Raw genomic sequence first — 20,058 nt, forward strand, 5'->3', positions numbered from 1 at the left:
CCAGTGGATCAAAGGGCAGAAAGATCCACTCTTAATCATAGAGTGGGTTTTCCTCTACCATCAACGATCCAAGACCATCACCAAGTCACAAGAGCTGATGGCTCAGCTGATCAGGAAAGCCTGGGTAAGAGTGGGTGAGCTGGCTGGTTGTGACTTTGTGTGTATTCACCTCCCGGTCAAACTTTCTGAGGAGGGAAAGAACTGTCCCAAGAAGTTGACCAAGGAGCCGTAGGCCACTCAAAGCTCTCACAGTGTTCACTGACGCTTCCGGGGCATCCCACAAGTCAGTGATGACTTGGAGAAATCCCCAGACTCAGCACTGGGAAGCTGATGTTGAGTTTGTGGAGGGGTCGCCCCAGGTCGCCAAACTGGCCGCAGTCATGAGAGCCTTTGAGAAGTTCTCAGAGCAAATTAATTTGGTAACCGACTGTCTTGGTTTAGGACAAATTTGGGAGGAAACCTCTGAATGAGGTTCTTCTGGAAAAAAATTGGAGAGAAGTGGAAAAAAAGAAAACTGTTTATTCAACAGCCAATACACTTTCTAGCACAACAATGAACAATCTCAAACAGCAAAACCTTTTGCCGTTCTGAAGAGATGACAGATTTAGAAGAGTTCTTTCTGTGGGCTGCCTGGCTCACTCAGTCTGCTCTCAGTCCTTCCTGTTCTGGGGAATGCTGCGGCCCAGGCCAGGCCCGGTGGACCACAGGTGTGAGCTCTCGGTGCTCTTCTGGGTTTTCAGTCCAGAGCTGGTTCAAACAGTTCTAGGAAAACAGAAAAAGGGAAAAAAACAATCCAGGGGGCTCTTCTGCCTCAGCTAGCCAGAAAACTAACCAAGAGCAAAGAAGAGCTTTCTCTCGCTGTCCACCGCAGACAACACAGTCCGAGTGCAGGAATGCGGGGGAGCCTGTGCAGTCTCTGATAACAAACTCTGCACTTCTTCTTCCCCCCCCTTCACTCCTGGAACCAGTCTTAAAGTTGCAGAATTTAATATTCAACACCAACAGAAAAGACGATTTGGGGATATAGGCATCATATAGTCACTCCAAGACATTCCACCCCTTATCCTCATATCGTCAGCTTACTACCATATCTGATACACACTCTAATTCTATAAACACATACATTATACACACATATATATATATACAAGATATAGCTATAAACAGACAATGACAGTGATATTCAACAGTAATATTTACATATGGTTCTTACTTAACAATTAGATCTTTCTGAGGTACACATCGTGTTGTCCCATTTTTCTGCATTATCCACCATGTGTAACCTGGTCTTTGAGCAAAAACAATCCCATGAATGGGTTTGTCTGTATTCGAGGCAGAATTGATCCAAACTTTCTTTCCTAATAAACCTCTGGCATGCACTTCTGGGACTTTATTTCTATCTACTGTATGTAAGGACTCAGACTGGGCAGGGCCTGCTCGATTTGTGGAACCTCGGGTATTAACTAACCAGGTGGCTTTTGCTAAATGCTGCTTCTAATTCTTAAAAGATTTTTCACTCAATGCTTTCAAAGTGGTTTTTAACAGTCCATTGTACCTTTCTATCTTGTCTGCAGCTGGTGCATGATAGGGGATATGGTACACCTACGTAATACCATGTTTTTTAGCCCAGGTGCTGATAAGGTTATTCTTGAAATGAGTCCTATTGTCTGAGTTAATTCTTTCAGGAGTACTATGCCTTCACAAAACTTGTTTTTCAAGGCTCAAGATGGTGTTCTGAGCAGTGGCGTGAGGCACAGGGTAGGTCTTCAACCATTCAGTGGTGGCTTCCACCATGGTCAGTACATAGCGCTTACCTTGGCGTATCTGGGGCAGTGTGATGTAGTCAATCTGCCAGGCCTCCCCATACTTATATTTGGACCATCGCCCTTTATACCAGAGGCGCTTTACCTGTTTGGCTTGCTTGATGGCAGCACACGTCTCACAGTTATGGATAACCTGAGAAATACTGTTCATGGTTAGATTCACTTTTCAGTCTCGTGCCTACTTATAGGTAGTATTTTTGTCTTGGTGGTTTGAGGTATTATGGGCCCATCGAGCCAGGAACAACTTTCTTTTGTGCTGCCAATTTAAATCTGTCTTTGACACTTTTATTTGTGCAGCTTGATCTACCTGCTTGTTGTTTTGATGCTCTTTATTAGCTCTACTTTTGGGGACATGGGCATTTACATGATGGACTTTCACAGGTAGCCTTTTTACCCAAGTGGCAACGTCTTTCCACTCGTCAGCAGCTTAAATTGGTTTTCCTTTACGTTGCCAGCCAGCCTTTTTTCACTTTTTTAGCTAACCTTACAGAGCATTGGCTACCATCCATGAATTAATGTAAAGGTAGAGCTTTGGCCACTTCTTTCTTTAAGCAATGTCCAGGGCCAGCTGAACAGCTTTGAGTTCAGCAAGTTGACTTGATCCCCCTTCTTTTTCGGTAGCTTGTGCAACTTGTCGTGTGGGGGTCCATACAGCTGCTTTCTATTTCCGGTTCATCCCTATGATGCGACAGGAACTGTCGGTGAAAAGAGCATAGCGTGTTTCATTTGCTGGCAGTTGGTTATATGGTGGGGCTTCTTTGGCCCGGGTCACTTGTTTTTGTTCTTCTTCGTCGGCAAGACCAAAGTTTTCTTTTTCCGGCCAGTTGGTAATTATCTCCAAAATCCTAGGGTGATTCAGGTTTCTAATACAGGCGAATTGCATGATGAGGGCAATCTATTTGCTTCATGTGGCTTCAGTGGCATGGTGGGTAGAAGGAACTTTTGCTTTGAACATCTACTTCAGTACTGGCAGTTGGGGTGCCAGGAGAAGTTGCGTTTCTGTGCTAATCACTTTTGAGGCAGCTTGAATTCTTTCATAGGTGGCCAAGATCTTTTTTTTCTGTTGGAGTGTAGTTGGCCTCAGACTTTCTGTAACTTCGGCTCCAGAATCCTAGAGGTCGCTCTCGAGTCTCCCCAGGCACCTTCTGCCAAAGGCTTCAGGACAGACTATGGTTCTCGGCAGTAGAGTAGAGCACATTCTTCACCTCTGGTCTTGTCCTGACTGGGCCAAGGGCTACTGCATTAGTGATCTTCTGTTTGATTTGGGTAAAGGCTTGCTGCTACTCAGGGCTTCAGTGGAAATCGTTCTTCTTACGGGTGACCAGGTAAAGAGGGCTTACGATTTGGCTGTACTTAGGAATGTGCATTTTCTAAAAACTTATGGCACCTAGGAAAGCTTGTGTTTCCTTTTTACTGGTTGGTGGAGACATTGCAGTGACCTTATTGATGATTTTAGTGGGAATCTGGCGCCGTCCATCTTGCCACTTCACTCCCAGGAACTGGATCTCTAGGGCAGGTCCTTTGACTTTGCTTGTTTTGATGGCAAAACCAGCTTTCAGCAGAATCTGGATGATTTTTTTTTTCTCAAATACTTCTGCTACTGTGTTTCCCCACACGATGATATTATTGATGTACTGCAGATGTTTTGGAGCCTTACCTTTTTTTAGTGCAGCCTGGATCAGTCCGTGGTAAATGGTGGGGCTGTGTTTCCACCCCTGGGGCAGTCGTTTCCAGGTGTACTGCACACTCTTACAGGTGAAAGCAAACTGAGGCCTGCACTTTGCTGCCAGAGGAATGGAGAAAAATGCATTGGCGATGTCAATGGTGGCGTACCACTTTGCAGCCTTGGACTCCAGCTCGTACTGGAGTTCCAGCATGTCCGGCACAGCAGCGCTCAGTGGTGGAGTCACTTTATTCAATGCCTGATAATCTACAGTCAATCTTTATTCTTTTTCAGATTTACACACAGGCCAGATGGGGCTGTTGAAGGATGAGTGGGATTTGTTGGCTACTCTTTGGCTTTTCAGCTCACGGATTATCTTGTGGATGGGGATCACAGCATCTCGATTCGTCCGGTACTGCCGGCGGTGCACCGTTGGGGTGGCAATTGGCACTTGCTGCTCTTTTACCTTTAGGAGTCTTACTGCAGATGGGTTTTCTGATAGTTCTGGCAAGGTGTTCAATTGCTTAATGCCCTCTGCCTCTACAGCAGCTATTCCAAAAGCTTACCTGAGTCCTTTTGGATCTTTGAAATATCCATTTTGGAGGAAGTCTATGCCCAAAATGCGTGGGGTCTCTGGGCCAGTCACAATAGGGTGTTTCTTCCATTTATTTCTAGTCAGGCTTACCTTCGCTTCTACCAAAGTAAAATCCTGTGATCTCCCTGTTATACTAGCAATAGAAACAAATTCTGTCCCCACACGTCTTGATGGGATTAGTGTGCACTGTGAACCAGTGTCGATCAAGGCCTTATATTTTTGTGGTTCAGATGTGCCAGGCCAATGAATTCACACAGTCTAAAAAACATGGTTTTCTCTAGCCTCTACTTGGCTAGAGGCAGGGCCCCTTTAAGCCTGGTTATTCTTCTTTCCTTGAGCATATGTTTTGGAGGTTCTTTCAAAGGGATCGGACATGTCATTATCATTATCATCGTACCTGGCAGTTTGGCTACGGGCAACTGGAGCTGCTTTCCTTTTGGTGGAACTTCTTTTCTGCATCTTGCTGTCCTGCAATTCAGGCACCCGTTTAACCAGAGCAGCAGTAGGTTTTCTAACCCACTTTTTCATGTTTTCTCTAGAATCACGCAGGAAAGACCACAATTCAGCTTGTGAGAAGGGTCTTCTTTCCTTATTTGGGGAATGTTTACTTTTGGGGCCAGAACTTTTGATTCGTATAGTCGAGATTTGGAGAAGGTCCTCTTTAATTTCCTCCCTGAGTCTCTTATGATTCTCCTCTATCTTGTCTTCTAATTTTTGCAGACGTGTTTCCACAGCTGCAATTCAGGCATGTGTTGGGCCATGTACAGCATCTGCATATGCTCGGCGCTTCTTCGCCATATTGAGCACGGTCTCATCCCTCTCATCCCGCTTCATTATTGCTAAAGCAGAAGAATATTCATGTGGCCCAAGTCATACAAGTTTTCGCCACATCACAGATGTACATGGTACTAAGTTTGGATTCCTAGTTGGGTACTAAGTTTGGATTCCTAGTTGTTAGGTCATCTGAAAAAACTATCTCTGCCACTGCCATTTCTCTCAAGCGTTGAATCCTTTGTTCTATGGTCTTCCATTGGGTCTGCTGCATATAGAGATCGTCTGCACACAGGTATCTTTGTGCCACATTTTCCAGGACCCGTGCCCAGAGACTCTGAGGATTAGCCCCCCTCATCATTCCTTGGTCAATAACTGGATCATGTGACACGGATCCAAAATGCCTGGCTTCAGTGCTATCCAGAATTGTAGCCTCGCCTGCAGCATCCTAGAGACGGACTAGCCAACTAATTATAGATTCATCAGGTTGTCTGGTGTAATCCTTTCTCAGGCCACGAAGGTCTTTCAGAGACAGGGACTCAATATTGACTTCTGATCCTGTGTCAGTTGCTCTGACTTCTGATTTTTTATCGGAAGCCGGCCTTGAGGGTCCTTCCCCCTCATCATCATCATCCACTGGCCAATCAGTTTTGCTGGTGTGCTTTCTTCCTCCAGCAACTGCCAGTGGCTTAGGTTCACTGTCTGGTTTAGCTAAAACCGGAGTGACTGGGGCATTGGCTGATTTATCTCCCTGCCCCTCTGCCTCTCTCTGCTGCCTTACAGTATTTAGCAGTGTGCAATAAGCATATGCCAGGGCCCAGCTTATTGCAATGATCTTTTTCTCATTAGAATCATCATGGCACTTCTTTTCCAGATATTTCCCCACCTCGTCTGGGTTCTGAATTTGTTCATGTGAAAATTCCCAGGCTGGGGGATCAGAAAATTTCTTCAGGGTTCTACCCATTCTCTCCCATTCCCCACACCACTCAGAATTTTCCACACCTGGGCCTACTCCTGGGTCAGGGGTCCCATCAGCTCCTCTGGACATCTCAGCCTCCATTCTAGAGAAGCTGCAGACTGTGTAGAGGAAGCTCACCAGATGAAATACCAGGAAGGTGATATCCTTGACATTCAGGGGAAACTGAACATCCTCAAAAAATGACTTAACAGATTCAAGGGAGAAAAAAGAAAGTAAAGGCTGAAAAGCCTCATCCCCTGCTTCTCCTCTAACAAACTGGGTGCAATTACTAATGAACCTCCAAAACATGCTATTGGAACTGGGATGCAGGGTAGGACGAAGAAACCATAAACCATAAATACCTGGAACAAACTTCAGTAGCTTTGTAAACTTTCTGTAAATCATTATCACTGAACCCAGCAGAATAGCTATTCTAATTAGTGCTCCTCTACTGAAAAAACTGCATGTTAGCGACACTACTGGAGCTATCTCCGGATAAGAAAATAAGCCTAGAGACCAGAAAGTTATTAAAACCTCAAAAAAGCCTAGAGACCAGAGACCCATAAAGGCCTCTACCTTGACAGACACAACAGATATTATGACTTCAAACAACATGGTTACTGACTGCTTTACCCCAATACAGAGTAAGTAAAACCAAAATGCAATCAGAACAGGTTTTTTTTCCACTTTCTCGAGCCCCGCATTTGGGCGCCAAAAGTATCTGTCCTGGTTTAGGACAAATTTGGGAGGAAACATCGGAATGAGGTCCCTCTGGAAAAAAGGGAAAAAATTGGAGAGAAGTGGAAAAAAAAGAAAACTGTTTATTCAACAGTCAACACACCTCCCAGCACAACAATGAACAATATCAAACAGCAAAACCTCTCGCCGTTCTGAAGAGATGACAGATTTAGAAGAGTTCTTTCCATGGGCTGCCTGGCTCACTCAGGCTGTTCTCAGTCCTTCCTGTGCTGGTGAATGCTGCTGCCCAGGCCAGGCCCGGTGGGCCACAGGTGTGAGCTCTTGGTGCTCTTCTGGGTTTTCAGTCCAGAGCCAGTTCAAACAGTTCCAGGAAAACAGAAAAAGGAAAAAAAACAATCCAGGGGGGTCTTCTGCCTCAGCTAGCCAGAAAACTAACCAAGAGCAAAGGAGAGCTTTCTCTTGCTGTCCACCACAGACAACACAGTCCGAGAGCAGGAATGCGGGGGAGCCTGTGCAGTCTCTGAAACAAACTCTGCACTTCTTCTTCCCCCCCCTTCACTCCTGGAACCAGTCTTAAAGTTGCAGAATTTAATATTCAACACCAACAGAACAGACGATTTGGGGATATAGGCATCATACAGTCACCCCAAGACACTGACTCAGTCTACGTGGTGGGGGTAGTGTCCAGGGAGGAGCAGGCAGTTCTCAAAGACATCAAGAATGATCATTGTTGCCCTTGTGTTCAGCCTTCTGATTATTGACAGATAATTTCTTGCAGTTTCTCAAACTCTGTTCTTGTAAACAATTAATGTTTTGCATTCTTCTTTGGAGGAACAGAGAATTGATGGACTGTTGATGGGACCTATGGGGTCAGGAGGTATATTCCTCACTGTCCAATCCATGGTCAGTGTTGGAATTCTATAAATAGACATGAAATGGAAATAAAGTGCTTCTTTTCCTGCTTGATTCCTCGGAGTCAGTGAGTGTGAGTGTCTCTCTGTGTCATTTGGTGACAGAGCATCTCCTCAGGTTGCTCTCATAACTAATTTATTTAGCTTCACATCCAGAACATCCATTCTATATGATGCATGTAAGGTCACATACCGATTTGCCAGGTGAAATCGCAGAAGGAAATCGTAAAGCAGATTCCCTTGCCGCCCCAGCTGAAAAGGCACGCCTCCCAGACATATTCCAACAGGCAAAGCTGAGTCACCAGCAATACCATCAGAATGTGCCAGGTCTGATCCATCAGTTCCAACTAACAAGGAGTTAGGCCCTGGCCATTGTGGCTACCTGTCCCAGTTGCCAGCTCCAGGCCATGACATCGCTGGGTGTTGAGGTTAACCCCCGAGGCCTTGGGAGCTGCGAAGTGTGGCAGACAGATATTACACACATTCCCATTTTCGGTGGTCTTAAGTATGTACATGTAAGCATTGACACATATTCAGGTGCGATCGATGTCTCCGCCCACGCAGGAGAAAGGCCTTTGCATGACAAACACCTAGTGCAAGCCTTTTCAGTGCTGAGGATCCCTACGGAAATTAAGACCAACAATGATCCATCATATGCATCCAAGGAATTCCTACAGTTTGTCCAGCAGTGGGGAGTGGAACATAAAACTGGCATCCTCCACTCCCCCACAGGCCAAGGTGTGGTTGAGCGTGCCCACCAGATGCTCAAGCAAGTCCTGGCTAGACAGAGCAGTTCAACAGTGTCGATGTCACCACAACAAATTCGTGAATGGATTTGTAAAAACAATTCAGCCAACAAAATTCAAAAGAGGAGTGCTGATAATTTGGACCCAAATTGGGATGCTGAAATTTTTCATTGGGTCAAGTAAAAAAAATTGCTGCATCCATATTCCTTCCATGGGTTGCAGCAGCCAAAGCTCTATGTGAATTGGGCCACCTAGAGTGCTGGATGGTCAAACAGGCAAACTTAACATCCACCACCATCTGTTCCCTCCTAGAAAATGAGGAAATTACCAGGCAGGCCACACTCCAAAATTGTGCAGCCATAGACTTCCTTCTCCTTTTGCATGGACACGAATGCCAGGAATTTGAAGGACTTTGTTGCCTGAATTTAACATCAAAGGCTCACAACATCCATGAAAAGCACTATTGGACAAGTGAAGCAAGACTGATTCAGTGGACTGTTCAAAGGCTGGGAACTCACAGAGGGGTGGAATTCAGTAGTTAAAACAATTCTGTCATTTCTTGTTATTCTTTTTCTAATAGTGTTGACGCTCGGAGTTCTATGGTACTTGATTTTAAAGCCATTAACAGTATAATCCAGACTACCTCAGAAGTCAACCACATAGAGATGACGGACCAAAAGCATTCTAACTGGCCCTCAAATCATAAGTGGTGGGCAAATCCATATTCTGAATCAGCATAAGTCCGACACCTTTCTTTTAACTTTATTTAACAAAAAAGGGGGAGATGATGTATTGCCCTGTTTTCTTCATAAGTAGCACTGTTCATGGTTGTCATGGTCTCTTCCGTTCTCCCCCATCAGTCTATGAACATGGTTGAATCCTTCCTTTCGCCCCTCCCCATTGGCGTTGATGCCTTAAATTTTTCTATTCTGCTTGGATGTGCTTTTCTGGTGTGCTAGGGTGATGAAGACAAAACAGTCCTATTCCAGTTAAGAACTCAAGAACAGTTTCTTCAAACTTCAAGTCCTAAGCATAAACAACGTGGAAAGAGGAGGGCAGGTTCATGCAAATGAACCAAAACCTATAAAAATGTGAGATTTTGTGACCAAGCCCTCCTTTGCTTCCCTCTTGGAGCCATCCAGGCAGGGGCCACGACTGTGGCACTCATATTGCTAGGGTGTCGCTTTTGTAGGCTTTTTGTAGGCCTCTCAATAAATACCCATTTTATTCCCCTTAACTCTGTGTGTAGCCTCTGTTCCAGCTCCCCTAGACACCAGCGGCATCCCATTGGTCACAGGTCTGTTCCTCCCCTCCCCTTTCCCCAAGTTTAAAAATGCCCATCATCTTCTCTCTCTCTCTTTCTCTCTCTTTTTCTCCTCTCACCACGTGGATGTTACAATAAACTGTGGACCATTTTTCCAACAGGAGAAAAGAGCTTTCTTTAGTCTTTTAACTTTGTTCTTGGAGCATTCTCCATCTCCCACGGTCAAGAGCTAGCCGAGAGGACCTGGGGAGAAGAGGAATCCCATCAGGGAGGATGATATGTCTGATCCCCTTGAAGGAACGTCTAGAATATATGCCCAGGGAGAGAATGATAACCAGGGCTAGAAGGACCCTGCCTCTGTCCAGGAAGAGGCACAGGAGAATTGGGTCTTTTGGACTATGTGGATGCAATGGCCTGGCACATCAGAGCCACAAAAATACAAAGCATTGGTTGATACTGGTGCACAGTGTATCCTAATGTCTTTGGGACATGTGGGGTCAGAACCAGTTTCTACTGCTGGGGTGACAGGGAGATAGCAGCAATTGACCCTGTTGGAAGCTGAGGTGAGCCTAACTGGGAAGGAGCTGCAGAAACACCCAAAAGCTACTGGCTCAGAGGCCCCGTTCATTCTGGGCATAGACTTTCTCCAGAATGGCTATTACAAAGACCCAAAAGGACTCAAGTGGGGTTTTGGAATAGCTGCTGTAGAGGCTGAGGCCATTAAGGAATTTAATATCGTGCTTGGACTGTCAGAGGACCCTTCTGCAGTTGGACTCCTGAGGGGGTGTGTTGGTTTTGCACGGCCTGGTTTTTGGTGGTGGGGGGGCACAGAGGTGGCTTCTGTGAGAAGCTGCTGGAAGCTTCCACCACATCCAGCAGAGCCAATCCCTGATGGCTCTGAGGATGGATGTGCCACTAGCTAAGACTGGGACAATTAGAGATGGTGGTAATGCCTTTGTGATAACATATTTAATAATAAATAAAAACAAAGTTTGGGGGGCAGTTTTAATTCCTGCTGGAGAAGGGGAAGAAGTGAGAACGTGTGAGGGAAACAACATGGAGACACCAAGGTCAATGGAGAAGGAGGGGGAGGAGGTGCTCCAGGTGCCGGAGCCAAGATTCCTATGCAGCCCATGGGATCCACAGAGGATGCAGAGATCCACTCACAAACCGTGAGGGAGGTGCCCATGCTGGAGTGGGTGGATGCCTGGAGGAGGCTGTGGTCCAGTGGGAGACCTGTGGAAAGAGGGGGCCCTGCTCCCAGGCTGGGGCAGCCTGTCCTTGGAGGACTACACCCCATGGAAGAGTGATCCACACCACAGCAGTTTTGGGAGGACGGCAGCCCATGTGAGATTGGCACCAGGTCAGAGAGGTTTGCAGAGAACTGTCTCCCATGGGAAGGACCCCCACAGTGCATCAGGAGAATGACTCCTCTCCCTGAGCAGTAGAAGAAAACCTTAGGTGATGAACTGACCAAAACCCTGTCTCCCTTTGCTGTCAGTGAGAAGGAGGGAGGGGCTGGGGGGAAAAGAGTTGTTTTTAAGGGCTTATTTTACGTCTCATTATCCTCCTCTGATTCTGTTAGTAATAAATTCACTTAATATCTCTAAGGGCCTGTTTTGCTCTTGATGGTAATTGATGAGTGTTTTCTCCCGATCCTTAACTCATGAACCCTTCATTAAATTTTCTCTTCTCTGTCCAGTTGCAGGGGAGGGTGAGTGAACAGCTGTCATGGGTGCCTGGTGTCCGGCCAGTGCCAAATCACGACATGCTATATAGTACTCCAAGGCAGGCTTGTCTGCAGTGACTATGAGATAGTGGAATTTGAGATCCTCAGGGGAGTGAGGAGGGCATGCAGCAAACTCACTGCCTTGGACTTCAGGAAAGCAGACTGGCCTCTTCAAGGACCTACTCAGTAGAGTCCCATGGGATAGAGTCCTGGAGGGCAGAGGGGCCCAAGAATTCTGGCTGATATTTGAGGATCACTTCCTCCAAGCTCAGGAGTGACGTATTCCGACAAGGAGGAAATCAGGCAAAAATGCCAGGAGTCCTCCATGGATGGATAAGGAGCTGCTGTGAGCAAACTAAGAGCAAAAAAAGATTCCACAAGGTAAAAACAAGAATAGGTGGCCTGGGAGGAATACAGGTGTTATAAATGACAATATAGTATTGGCTTTCACATTTATGTATTAGCCTTTGCAAGTTATTATTAACCACAAAGATTTCAATATAGTACAATTTGTTGTTGGGGGTTGGTTTTTCTTTTACTCATTGCCAGTGGAATTTTTCCCATTGACTTGCTAAAGAAGCATTGATGGCTAAGTACTTGAGATGAGGGAGAGGGGGAACCGCTCTGGTTTTTGGGTTTCTCTCTGAGGGAGGGACAGAGACACCACAAGATTAGAAACAGGTAAAAGGAAAGCGGGGTGGAGGGGGCAGTGGCTTTCTTGCTCACTCTTGGCTTTGGAGGAGGAAGGTCACTGCTACCCCTGCCATCCCACTGCCGAGAGCTGCCTCTTCATCTGCTGTTGGACTCCGCACCCCGGCCCTGCTAGGACGCCCTACCGCTTCAATTTGCTGTTTCCAAGCGTCCTGCTGGAGCACCGGGACCGACTCTGCCTCAGGGCTCGTGAGCAAAACCTCTCTTTTCCATCCCTTCCCGTCTCAGACACAGCCGCCATTACCCCAGCGCCCCTGCAGCCGCACCGGGATCATTGCACCTGTCCTGTCCACCGGAAGCTTGCCAGCGCTCCCTGCCGGCTGTGACGGTAACTGCACCAAAGGGGAAAGTGCCTGGGTCTGAGAGGACTGTTACTGAGTTCCTAGTTTTGTTTGTTATTAATTCCATAGTTGTTGTTTTTTGTTTGCCTTGTTATACATACTAGTGAAGAACTGTTATTCCTATCCCCATATCTTTGCCTGAAAGCCCCTTAATTTCAAAATTATACTAATTCAAAGGGAAGGGTTTTTCTTTCTCCATTTCAAGGGAAGGCCCTGTTTTCCCTTGCAGAAACCTGTCTTTCAAATGGAGACAGATTTTGGCACTCAGCGGTGGGGCCTGAGGGCATCAAGAGAAAAGGGTGAAAAAGGAATAACAGTTCTTGAGTGATCTAATTCTCTGTGTCCTGAATTTAGAAACCTCGTTAGGTGGCACCATGTGGTCTAGCTTACCCTGGTCTAGCTTACCCTATATCTCTCCCATATTATATTTTAGGCATTAGCATAATATTAAAATAGAAACTATGTAATATTTAAATGCTTTTATTTGTGTAACTGACTCAAATAATAGTGTGAAATAGCTATGCTGTTTTTCACATTTGTGGACTATCTTATCTGAATGATAACAGCGACAAAAACCAGGACACCATGAGAAAAATTACTGACTCTCCGTTATCAAGAAGTGTAAAAGCAACAGAAGGGAGTTTTGAGAAGAAATAAAATATATTTATTTAATCTACAGAATGGCATGCAGTCAAGTCAAAGGTTAAAACCAAGCAAAAAAAACCTGCTAGAATATCTAAACTCACAAAAATTTTTGAATATGCATAAACACTCATAAATATGCATTAACCCATATAATGTAAAAGTATATAAGAACATTGTTTTAAGCTAACGGTGTGTTTCTGGCAGATTCCCAAACACCCCAGCACTGGATATTGTTCCTTTTTATCCCTTATTAAATTTTAAAAAATTCTAAAGAGTGAACTTTGTTTTTCACAATACCCTCCCTTCAGATTGAATCATGATTATAGAGTTAAGATTTTAGCTAAGGGTTAGAAGCAATTCATATTGATCAAGATGTAAGTTAGGTAGGCAAATGGTAGGTTCATGATTATTAAATGCTTAAGCTAGAGCTAGTTGTTATATTTGCCGTTATGAGCGTGCTTATAGAAAGAAGTGGAGTAAGTGAACCCTTATAAGAAGAGACTGAAACCAGTAAGAACAATGGCCAGCACCTGGACTGTATATCAATTAATCATGAACCAGGGAGCCTTGGATCGTGCCAGAAGGTCACAGAGACCTGATGAAGAATCTCTTGACTTCATCCTTTGAGACCACTGACCCAATTCAAAAGAAGAATTGCGCATGCGTGAAGGACTAATAGCCTTATTTTAATATCGAATGGAGATCTGGGAGGTGTTGGGGTTATGCATATGTATTGCATGTAAGAGCTTGGGAAATAAATAGAGGTCAAAGAACCTTGTTCGGGGGGGGGGGGGGGGGGCGGTCACGCCTTTCGGAGACGACTCCAGTGCAGCCCGCCGGCGAATAGACATACCACTTTCTAACTTTAATTAGTTAGAGGGTCTTTGTCCGTGATCATATCAGTTTTTAACGATTCAAGATACTTATAGACACTGATGAAGGCCCCTCTCAGTCGTTCCTTCTCGAAGCCAAACAGGCCCAGCTCCTTCAGTCTTTCCTCATAAGAGAGGTGGACAGCAGGTGTTGGGTTAAAGTGTAGCGAGGAACCCGAAGCAGCAGCAGAAAAACAGAGGGGCTGGGCAGCAGCAGTCGGGCTCCTGCAAACAACTGGGAGATGCTCACTCAAAGCGGGGAGGGGGTCAGGGACCCGGGTTTTCCCCTGAGTAGATGGTGAGGGTCCTTCCCAGTGAGATCGGATGTTGATAAGGTCCCAGTGCAACGGCTGCTCTTACAAGCAAAGCCTCACTTACGGTAGGAGAAGCAGTAAAAGACAGAACTACGTGGTGGCAGCAAATTCTTCCCACAGCATCAGCAGCCCGGCCGTCTCCCCTCCGACCCGAGAGAGAGAGAGAGAGAGAGAGAGAGAGGAGCTGAGTCCAGCCCCTCGCCCTCCAGCCAAAATTTCTCAGTATCTCTGCACTTTCCAAGAGAAAGCCTCCGTCCTAAGACTGTAGCCAGTTGCACCCTTCCACCTCCTCCTCTCAGCCACATATTTTTTCTCTTAAGTATCGTCGTGATCATCCCTTAGGCAACAAATGTGAGAAAATTCCCTGAGGTGAAGAAAAAAAGGAAAAAAATCCTAACCTCCAACACTGGTACAGCACTGTGGTTTGGATTTAATATGAGAATAATGTTAATAACACACTGATGTTTTGATTGTTGCCAAGTAGTGCTTACCCTAAACTTTTCAGTGTCTCATGCTCTGCCAGTGAGCAGGTGCACAAGAAGCTGTGAGGGAACACGGCCAGGACAGCTGACCTGAACTGGCCAAATGGATATCATATTCTATTCCATAGAATGTCATGCTCAGTATATAAACTGGGTGGAACTGGCCAGAAGCCATGAATCGTTACTCAGGGACAGGCTGGCCATTGATCAGTAAGTGGTGAGCAACTGTTTTACATCGCTTGTTTTCCTTGGGTTTTATTTCCCTCTTCCTCTCTGTTACTAGTATTATCAGTATTATTATAATAATATTTTATTTCAATTATTCAAAGTAAATAACAGAGTGGTTTAAGTTTTTGATAGCGTCATGCAAACTGCTGTGTGCTTGATAATACTATCAGTGTATTCTAGGGGTAAAAATTATTTACCTGGATTTGAATAAGATTCGGGCTGTTATTTTTTTTATACTGCTGTTCTTTTCCTACAAATTTAGACCCATTCAAGAGTCTGCTGTTCACATATCTGATAGTTTGGGGTATCAATTTCTTTATTCATATGTGTCTTAGATTATATTTCATTTGCCTACCTATGTCACCATCCTTACTCACACAAATTCCAAGCATTCTTCTAGGTATACAAGAACCGTATTTAAAGTGCACTAACCATGGGAATAAATAAATCAAGTTTATTATGGAAATATCATAAAGCATTTGTAAAATATTTGTATATTCTTTTTTCATCTTCCCATTTCCTGACTAGTGTTCATAAATGATTTTTCATGGGGGAGAACAGAAAAACAAACTACAGGACACTAGAAGCATAAAGAGATGGTCCTTTTAGTTTGGGTCAGTAGCCTATTTTAATGCTGCAGAAAAGAATACTCCCTGCACTATGAATGTGTAAAGGTTGTAAACCTGAAATTTGATCCTGATAGTTCAGGGAAACTCCAGAGACTTTTTGACCTGTAGTTCTGCTAGAATCAATGTTCCTGGATAGTTCTTTGTGACTGCTGTGTTAAATCAGTGTGGTTACCCAAAGCTGTAATTAGAAATCAAATACTGTACTAGTAGAGAAAAGCAAGGGACACTGCACTGTTCCTTCACTGAAAGCAGATCTGCTTGCATGTATGCAGGTTGACTCTAGCAATTCAAACTACTGTTTGAGCTTCTCTGACATAGAATGCTGTGTTTGTTGTAGCCAGAGGCAGTAATTTTATTCTCATGTCATATTCACATTTCCCTAATGACACAGATTGTAGGTAGACAATGAGGTATGATAAACCAAGACTTCAGGAAAACTTTTTCAAACATCTGCCATAGAAACTGCAGTGTTCTCATGTCTGTATACAATATGTAGGGAATAAATTATTCCTGTATTTACTATAAACTGTTGAACCTTTTAACTCTCTTTTACGTGATCAGTAGTGTTCCAGAAATTTTAACTATTGTTTTGTGGGTATACATATAAAACAAATTTACAGGTCCTGTTCTGTTCCTACTGCATATTCTATTCACTTGGTTTTTACGATTCATAGAATCATAGAATATCCTGAGTTGGAAGGGACCCATGAGGATCATCGAGTCCAACTTCTGGCCTCATGCAGAACACCCCAACAATCAGACCATGTGCCTGAGAGCACTTGTACATAGATAATCCACCCTGCATGTTATCCTGACCTTCAAAAGAAAAATCCTTATATTGTTCAAAACTATACAGATCAAACACTCAGAAAAAGAAATATTTTTTTTTATTATATGGAACTGGGTTAATACAATAAATATACAAAGCTTCTGAACTACTCAGACATGCAACAGAAGGACAGAAGTGCATTTGTAGAGAACTATGACATTCACCAGGATGGCAGAACATTGTTACTAACTTACAAAATATACAACCATCCCCTGATAAATAAAACCAACTCGTAAATTACAGATCAATGACTACAGACATTCCAGTGTTTAAACTTCATACTATGTACTCAATTTGTCACAATATTACAAGATGACAACTTAAGTGGGCACCACACTCTGATAAATTAATGAGTGTAAAATCTAGTTTTAGTTAGGTACAAAATATTCTAACAAATATCAGCCTTCTGTTGTCAAAGGTAAATGTCTCCCTCCCTTTAGTGCTGCAAAGCATCAGAGATTTCTGGTTTAACTAATTCACATGTAACTGAACCTTGACTTTCACTTAGGAGGTTAAAATATGTACATTCAACCCATGACATTACAAATCAACAATCCCTATATATATATAACATTAAATATGTTTTCCCAATGAACAGGTAAACTTTGAGGGGGAGGGGGGAATCTACCTGTCAAATTCAGGTTTTATTCCTAATGTTTCTTTCATAATATATTCTGGTAATGTATGCTATTATGCAATCTTAGAACTTAAATTAAATTGCAAGGATGATGTCCCTGGGATTCATATCCAAAAGATATCCAAGAGAATTTCTTAAATTCAACTCAAAAGTAATCCATAGTAGAGTTCCTAGATATAACCCTCAAGTTAAATAAAAAAGATTATGAAAAGAACAATTTTGATATACAGCTGCTAGAGGTGTGATGCCTGACCTCAACAGAAAATTGTGACTTCTGTCTGCAAAGTGTTTAATAACATTCCACCCAAATTTAAGTTTAGTGGTAGCATAGAGCATTAGAGCCCCTATTACACAGAATATTTAAATTACTTTTAACTTCATGATGCAGAGAATATTTAGAAACAAGTATATTCATTAATATAAACTTCAGCAAAGGTGAAACTCCTACATTAATCTAAATTCAAGATGGATTTAAAGAAACTGGTAAAAGAAAGGATACTAATAGAGACTTCATGCTAACAGTACAGTCCTGATCAGGGGATTAAGCAACAGGTTTTCTGTTTTGCAATACTCTTATGCTATTATAAATACACTGCAGTGAAAAATAAATAATCTATCAAAGTCTGTTTACATTCAGAACATGGAGGGGTGCCGCAAACAGGTAAAGAAATTATAAAAGAAAAGTCTTATATGGATTAGGTCCTGCTACTTTTATCTAACAAGCAGTTTGCAAGTTCCTATGTTAAGCTATTTTGAGAATGAGTTCGTTAACACAACTTATTTTGAGGGTGAAAAACAAATGCACCTGCAATAACAAGGGATTTGTCCCATATAAACTAGTAAAGAAAATATGTAAACAATTCAAGAATAGAGAATTTGATAGACAAGAAAAATACTTTTTACTAACTAATAGAGTAATTGGCAAGAAAACTATTAATTAATTGAAGTTGCACATGAAGTTTGTAAAAACTATAAAATGAGCTGTGGGAATAAAGAATTGGCTTTTCTTGTATGAAGAAAATGGACTCTCGGTGATTTATTACAACAGAGGGGCCTCAGATTTTTATGCTCAGTCTTACTAAAGGTAATACACCTTAAGAGCTGAATTAATTTAATCTCCAGTGTGTACTTATACAGGTTGTCGGACGAGGTCCCTTCCTGTTTTAATTTTCTAAAACAGAGTTTTAAAAAAAGCCCAAGTTTTGTGCATAAGACTCATGAGGCAATCCAAGAATATCAAATAGCCTTCAAAGGAGAGAAATGTCACTTTATAGAAAGACTTGATTCAATTATAGAGTATTTTGATAGCATGCACCATTATGGATTGTTCAGTTCCACAGCACCAATTTAACCTCTTAGGCCTCCAGTTCAATGAGCTAAAATTAGCTTTGTGAAATATGAAGATTTCTCACTTTTCTAATTCAAATTTTAAAAGCTGTTTTCCCCCCATCTTAAATGAAATAACAGAAATAGCAGAGTTACATTAAAATGAAAGCATGTATCTGTTAAATGTCATTGCTTAAAAAGCTTGATTTTAGAAAATGAAATGCTATATATTTAGATTTTTGGACAAGCAATAAACTTTGTGACTGATAAGGCTAGAAATTTACTACCACTGTTAAATACAAATCTATACATCCCAAACACAACAAAAATACCACTGCATGTAAGAGGGAAGTGTGGCATGAAACTAGTGTTCTAGAGGTCAATATTTGTTTGTTTTCCAACAAAATGACTACACCAAGACATGAATACTGAAATTAAAAATAGCAAATAAATTATAATTTAGATCTGTGATTGAAACCATCAGCTAACTTCCTTAAACTATACTCTGCATTGCACATTCTATTACAGAGAATGTTTCTGCACCATAATAATTTCTCACAGGTAGAGAATACTGCATGAAAATAGATACAAACAATTGATATAACTTTGTGCAGGCAAATTTTGGACCAAAACACTATTTAAACAAGTACAGATAACAGTATTCATGCAAATTTACAGGTTTATATAAAAAAAAGTATCCTAAAAAAAACCCCAAGAAAATAATTTATATCTATCCTACTTGTATTTGTCCTCCAGCAGCTGCTGAAATTGCAAAAGCATAGCCAAACCTAACCTTCTACATCTCTGTCTACTCCATTTTTATAACAGAAATAGGGAAAACATTTCTTACAAAGAAAAAAAAATGAGCCAAAGTCCTTTCCTGAAGTTAAAAAAAAATACCAAGGTGAACCACTAAAAAAACCTCTAAATTCTTAATATATTTATTTGATCATTATATACCACAATTCATTCTCAATTCAATTGTTGAAATTACTTATCCTCCCTAAATAAGGAAAGCTTATTATTCCAAAATGCAACATTTTAAATAAGCACAGAGAATGGTTATCTTTTAAAAATAAATAAATTTATTATAAAATAAACATACATTTCCCATTTTACCTATGCACTGCTGCAGAATAAACAAATATTCTGTGTGTATCCTGATATATGTTTTTAGGGAATATAATAAAGTGACTGGAAAATAAAGTACAATGGAAGAGAACTGTCATGATTTTTTTATATTTCTCTACAATCAGTTACCCTTGAACACATTCTGAGCTGCACTGGTTGCTGCTGTTGATGCGGCATTGGCTGCAGCAGTTTGTACAGTTTTGTTGGACATCACTCCTGTTGAAAACTCCTGCTGCGCTTTCTCAAAACTAGCTCCAGTAGTGCGGTAGAGACCATGCACCTAGGGAGGTGGAAAAGCAGTAAAAAAGCATGCTGAACCTTCCATTTCTTGGTAGAGCAATAGCAAAGTCTCAAACATGAAGTAGAGCTGTGTGGTAGAAAAATCTGGTTTGTTCATATGTTTGTGAGGATCTGAAAATGAATAAACAGAATTTTTTTCCCCCAGAAATTCTACAACTTCTGACTGCCCTGCTGTGCATGCAGTTTGACTGTAGGATGCCCGTACCTTTTCCCAAGTTTACATGTGTGCTATCTACTGTCTGAAACAACACATTTAAATACACAAATAGGCTGTATCCTTAGCATTGCACATGCTAAGGGTGCATGTTAAAAGTAACAGCAGGAAACAAAAAGAAAAAATATTTTTGAATCTACTGTGTCAACAACATTCTAGAAAACTTTTTTATATAATAAAATTTTAGAAATCTGAATTTTACTGATTGACATGGTTGCAAGTACCTATTAAGCTATGACT

General features: G+C 42.4%; 1 protein-coding gene across 4 annotated transcripts in view; it reads right to left on the reverse strand.

Annotated features, from left to right (window-relative positions):
- Positions 1–16,246: 16,246 nt before the first annotated feature.
- The window catches only part of LOC148220044 (secretory carrier-associated membrane protein 1-like), a 102,562-nt gene continuing 98,750 nt past the window's right edge, over positions 16,247–20,058 (reverse strand). For 3 of the 4 annotated variants that reach the window (XM_088155708.1, XM_088155707.1, XM_088155706.1), the window contains one exon: positions 16,247–19,584. In XM_088155708.1, the coding sequence (XP_088011834.1) occupies positions 19,426–19,584 (159 nt within the window). In that variant the 3' untranslated portion in view covers positions 16,247–19,425. The other variant, XM_088155709.1, reaches the window with a different exon arrangement.

This window comes from Sturnus vulgaris, chromosome W (genome assembly GCF_052056855.1).
Source record: "Sturnus vulgaris isolate bStuVul1 chromosome W, bStuVul1.hap1, whole genome shotgun sequence".
NCBI classification, from domain to species: Eukaryota; Metazoa; Chordata; class Aves; order Passeriformes; family Sturnidae; genus Sturnus; species Sturnus vulgaris.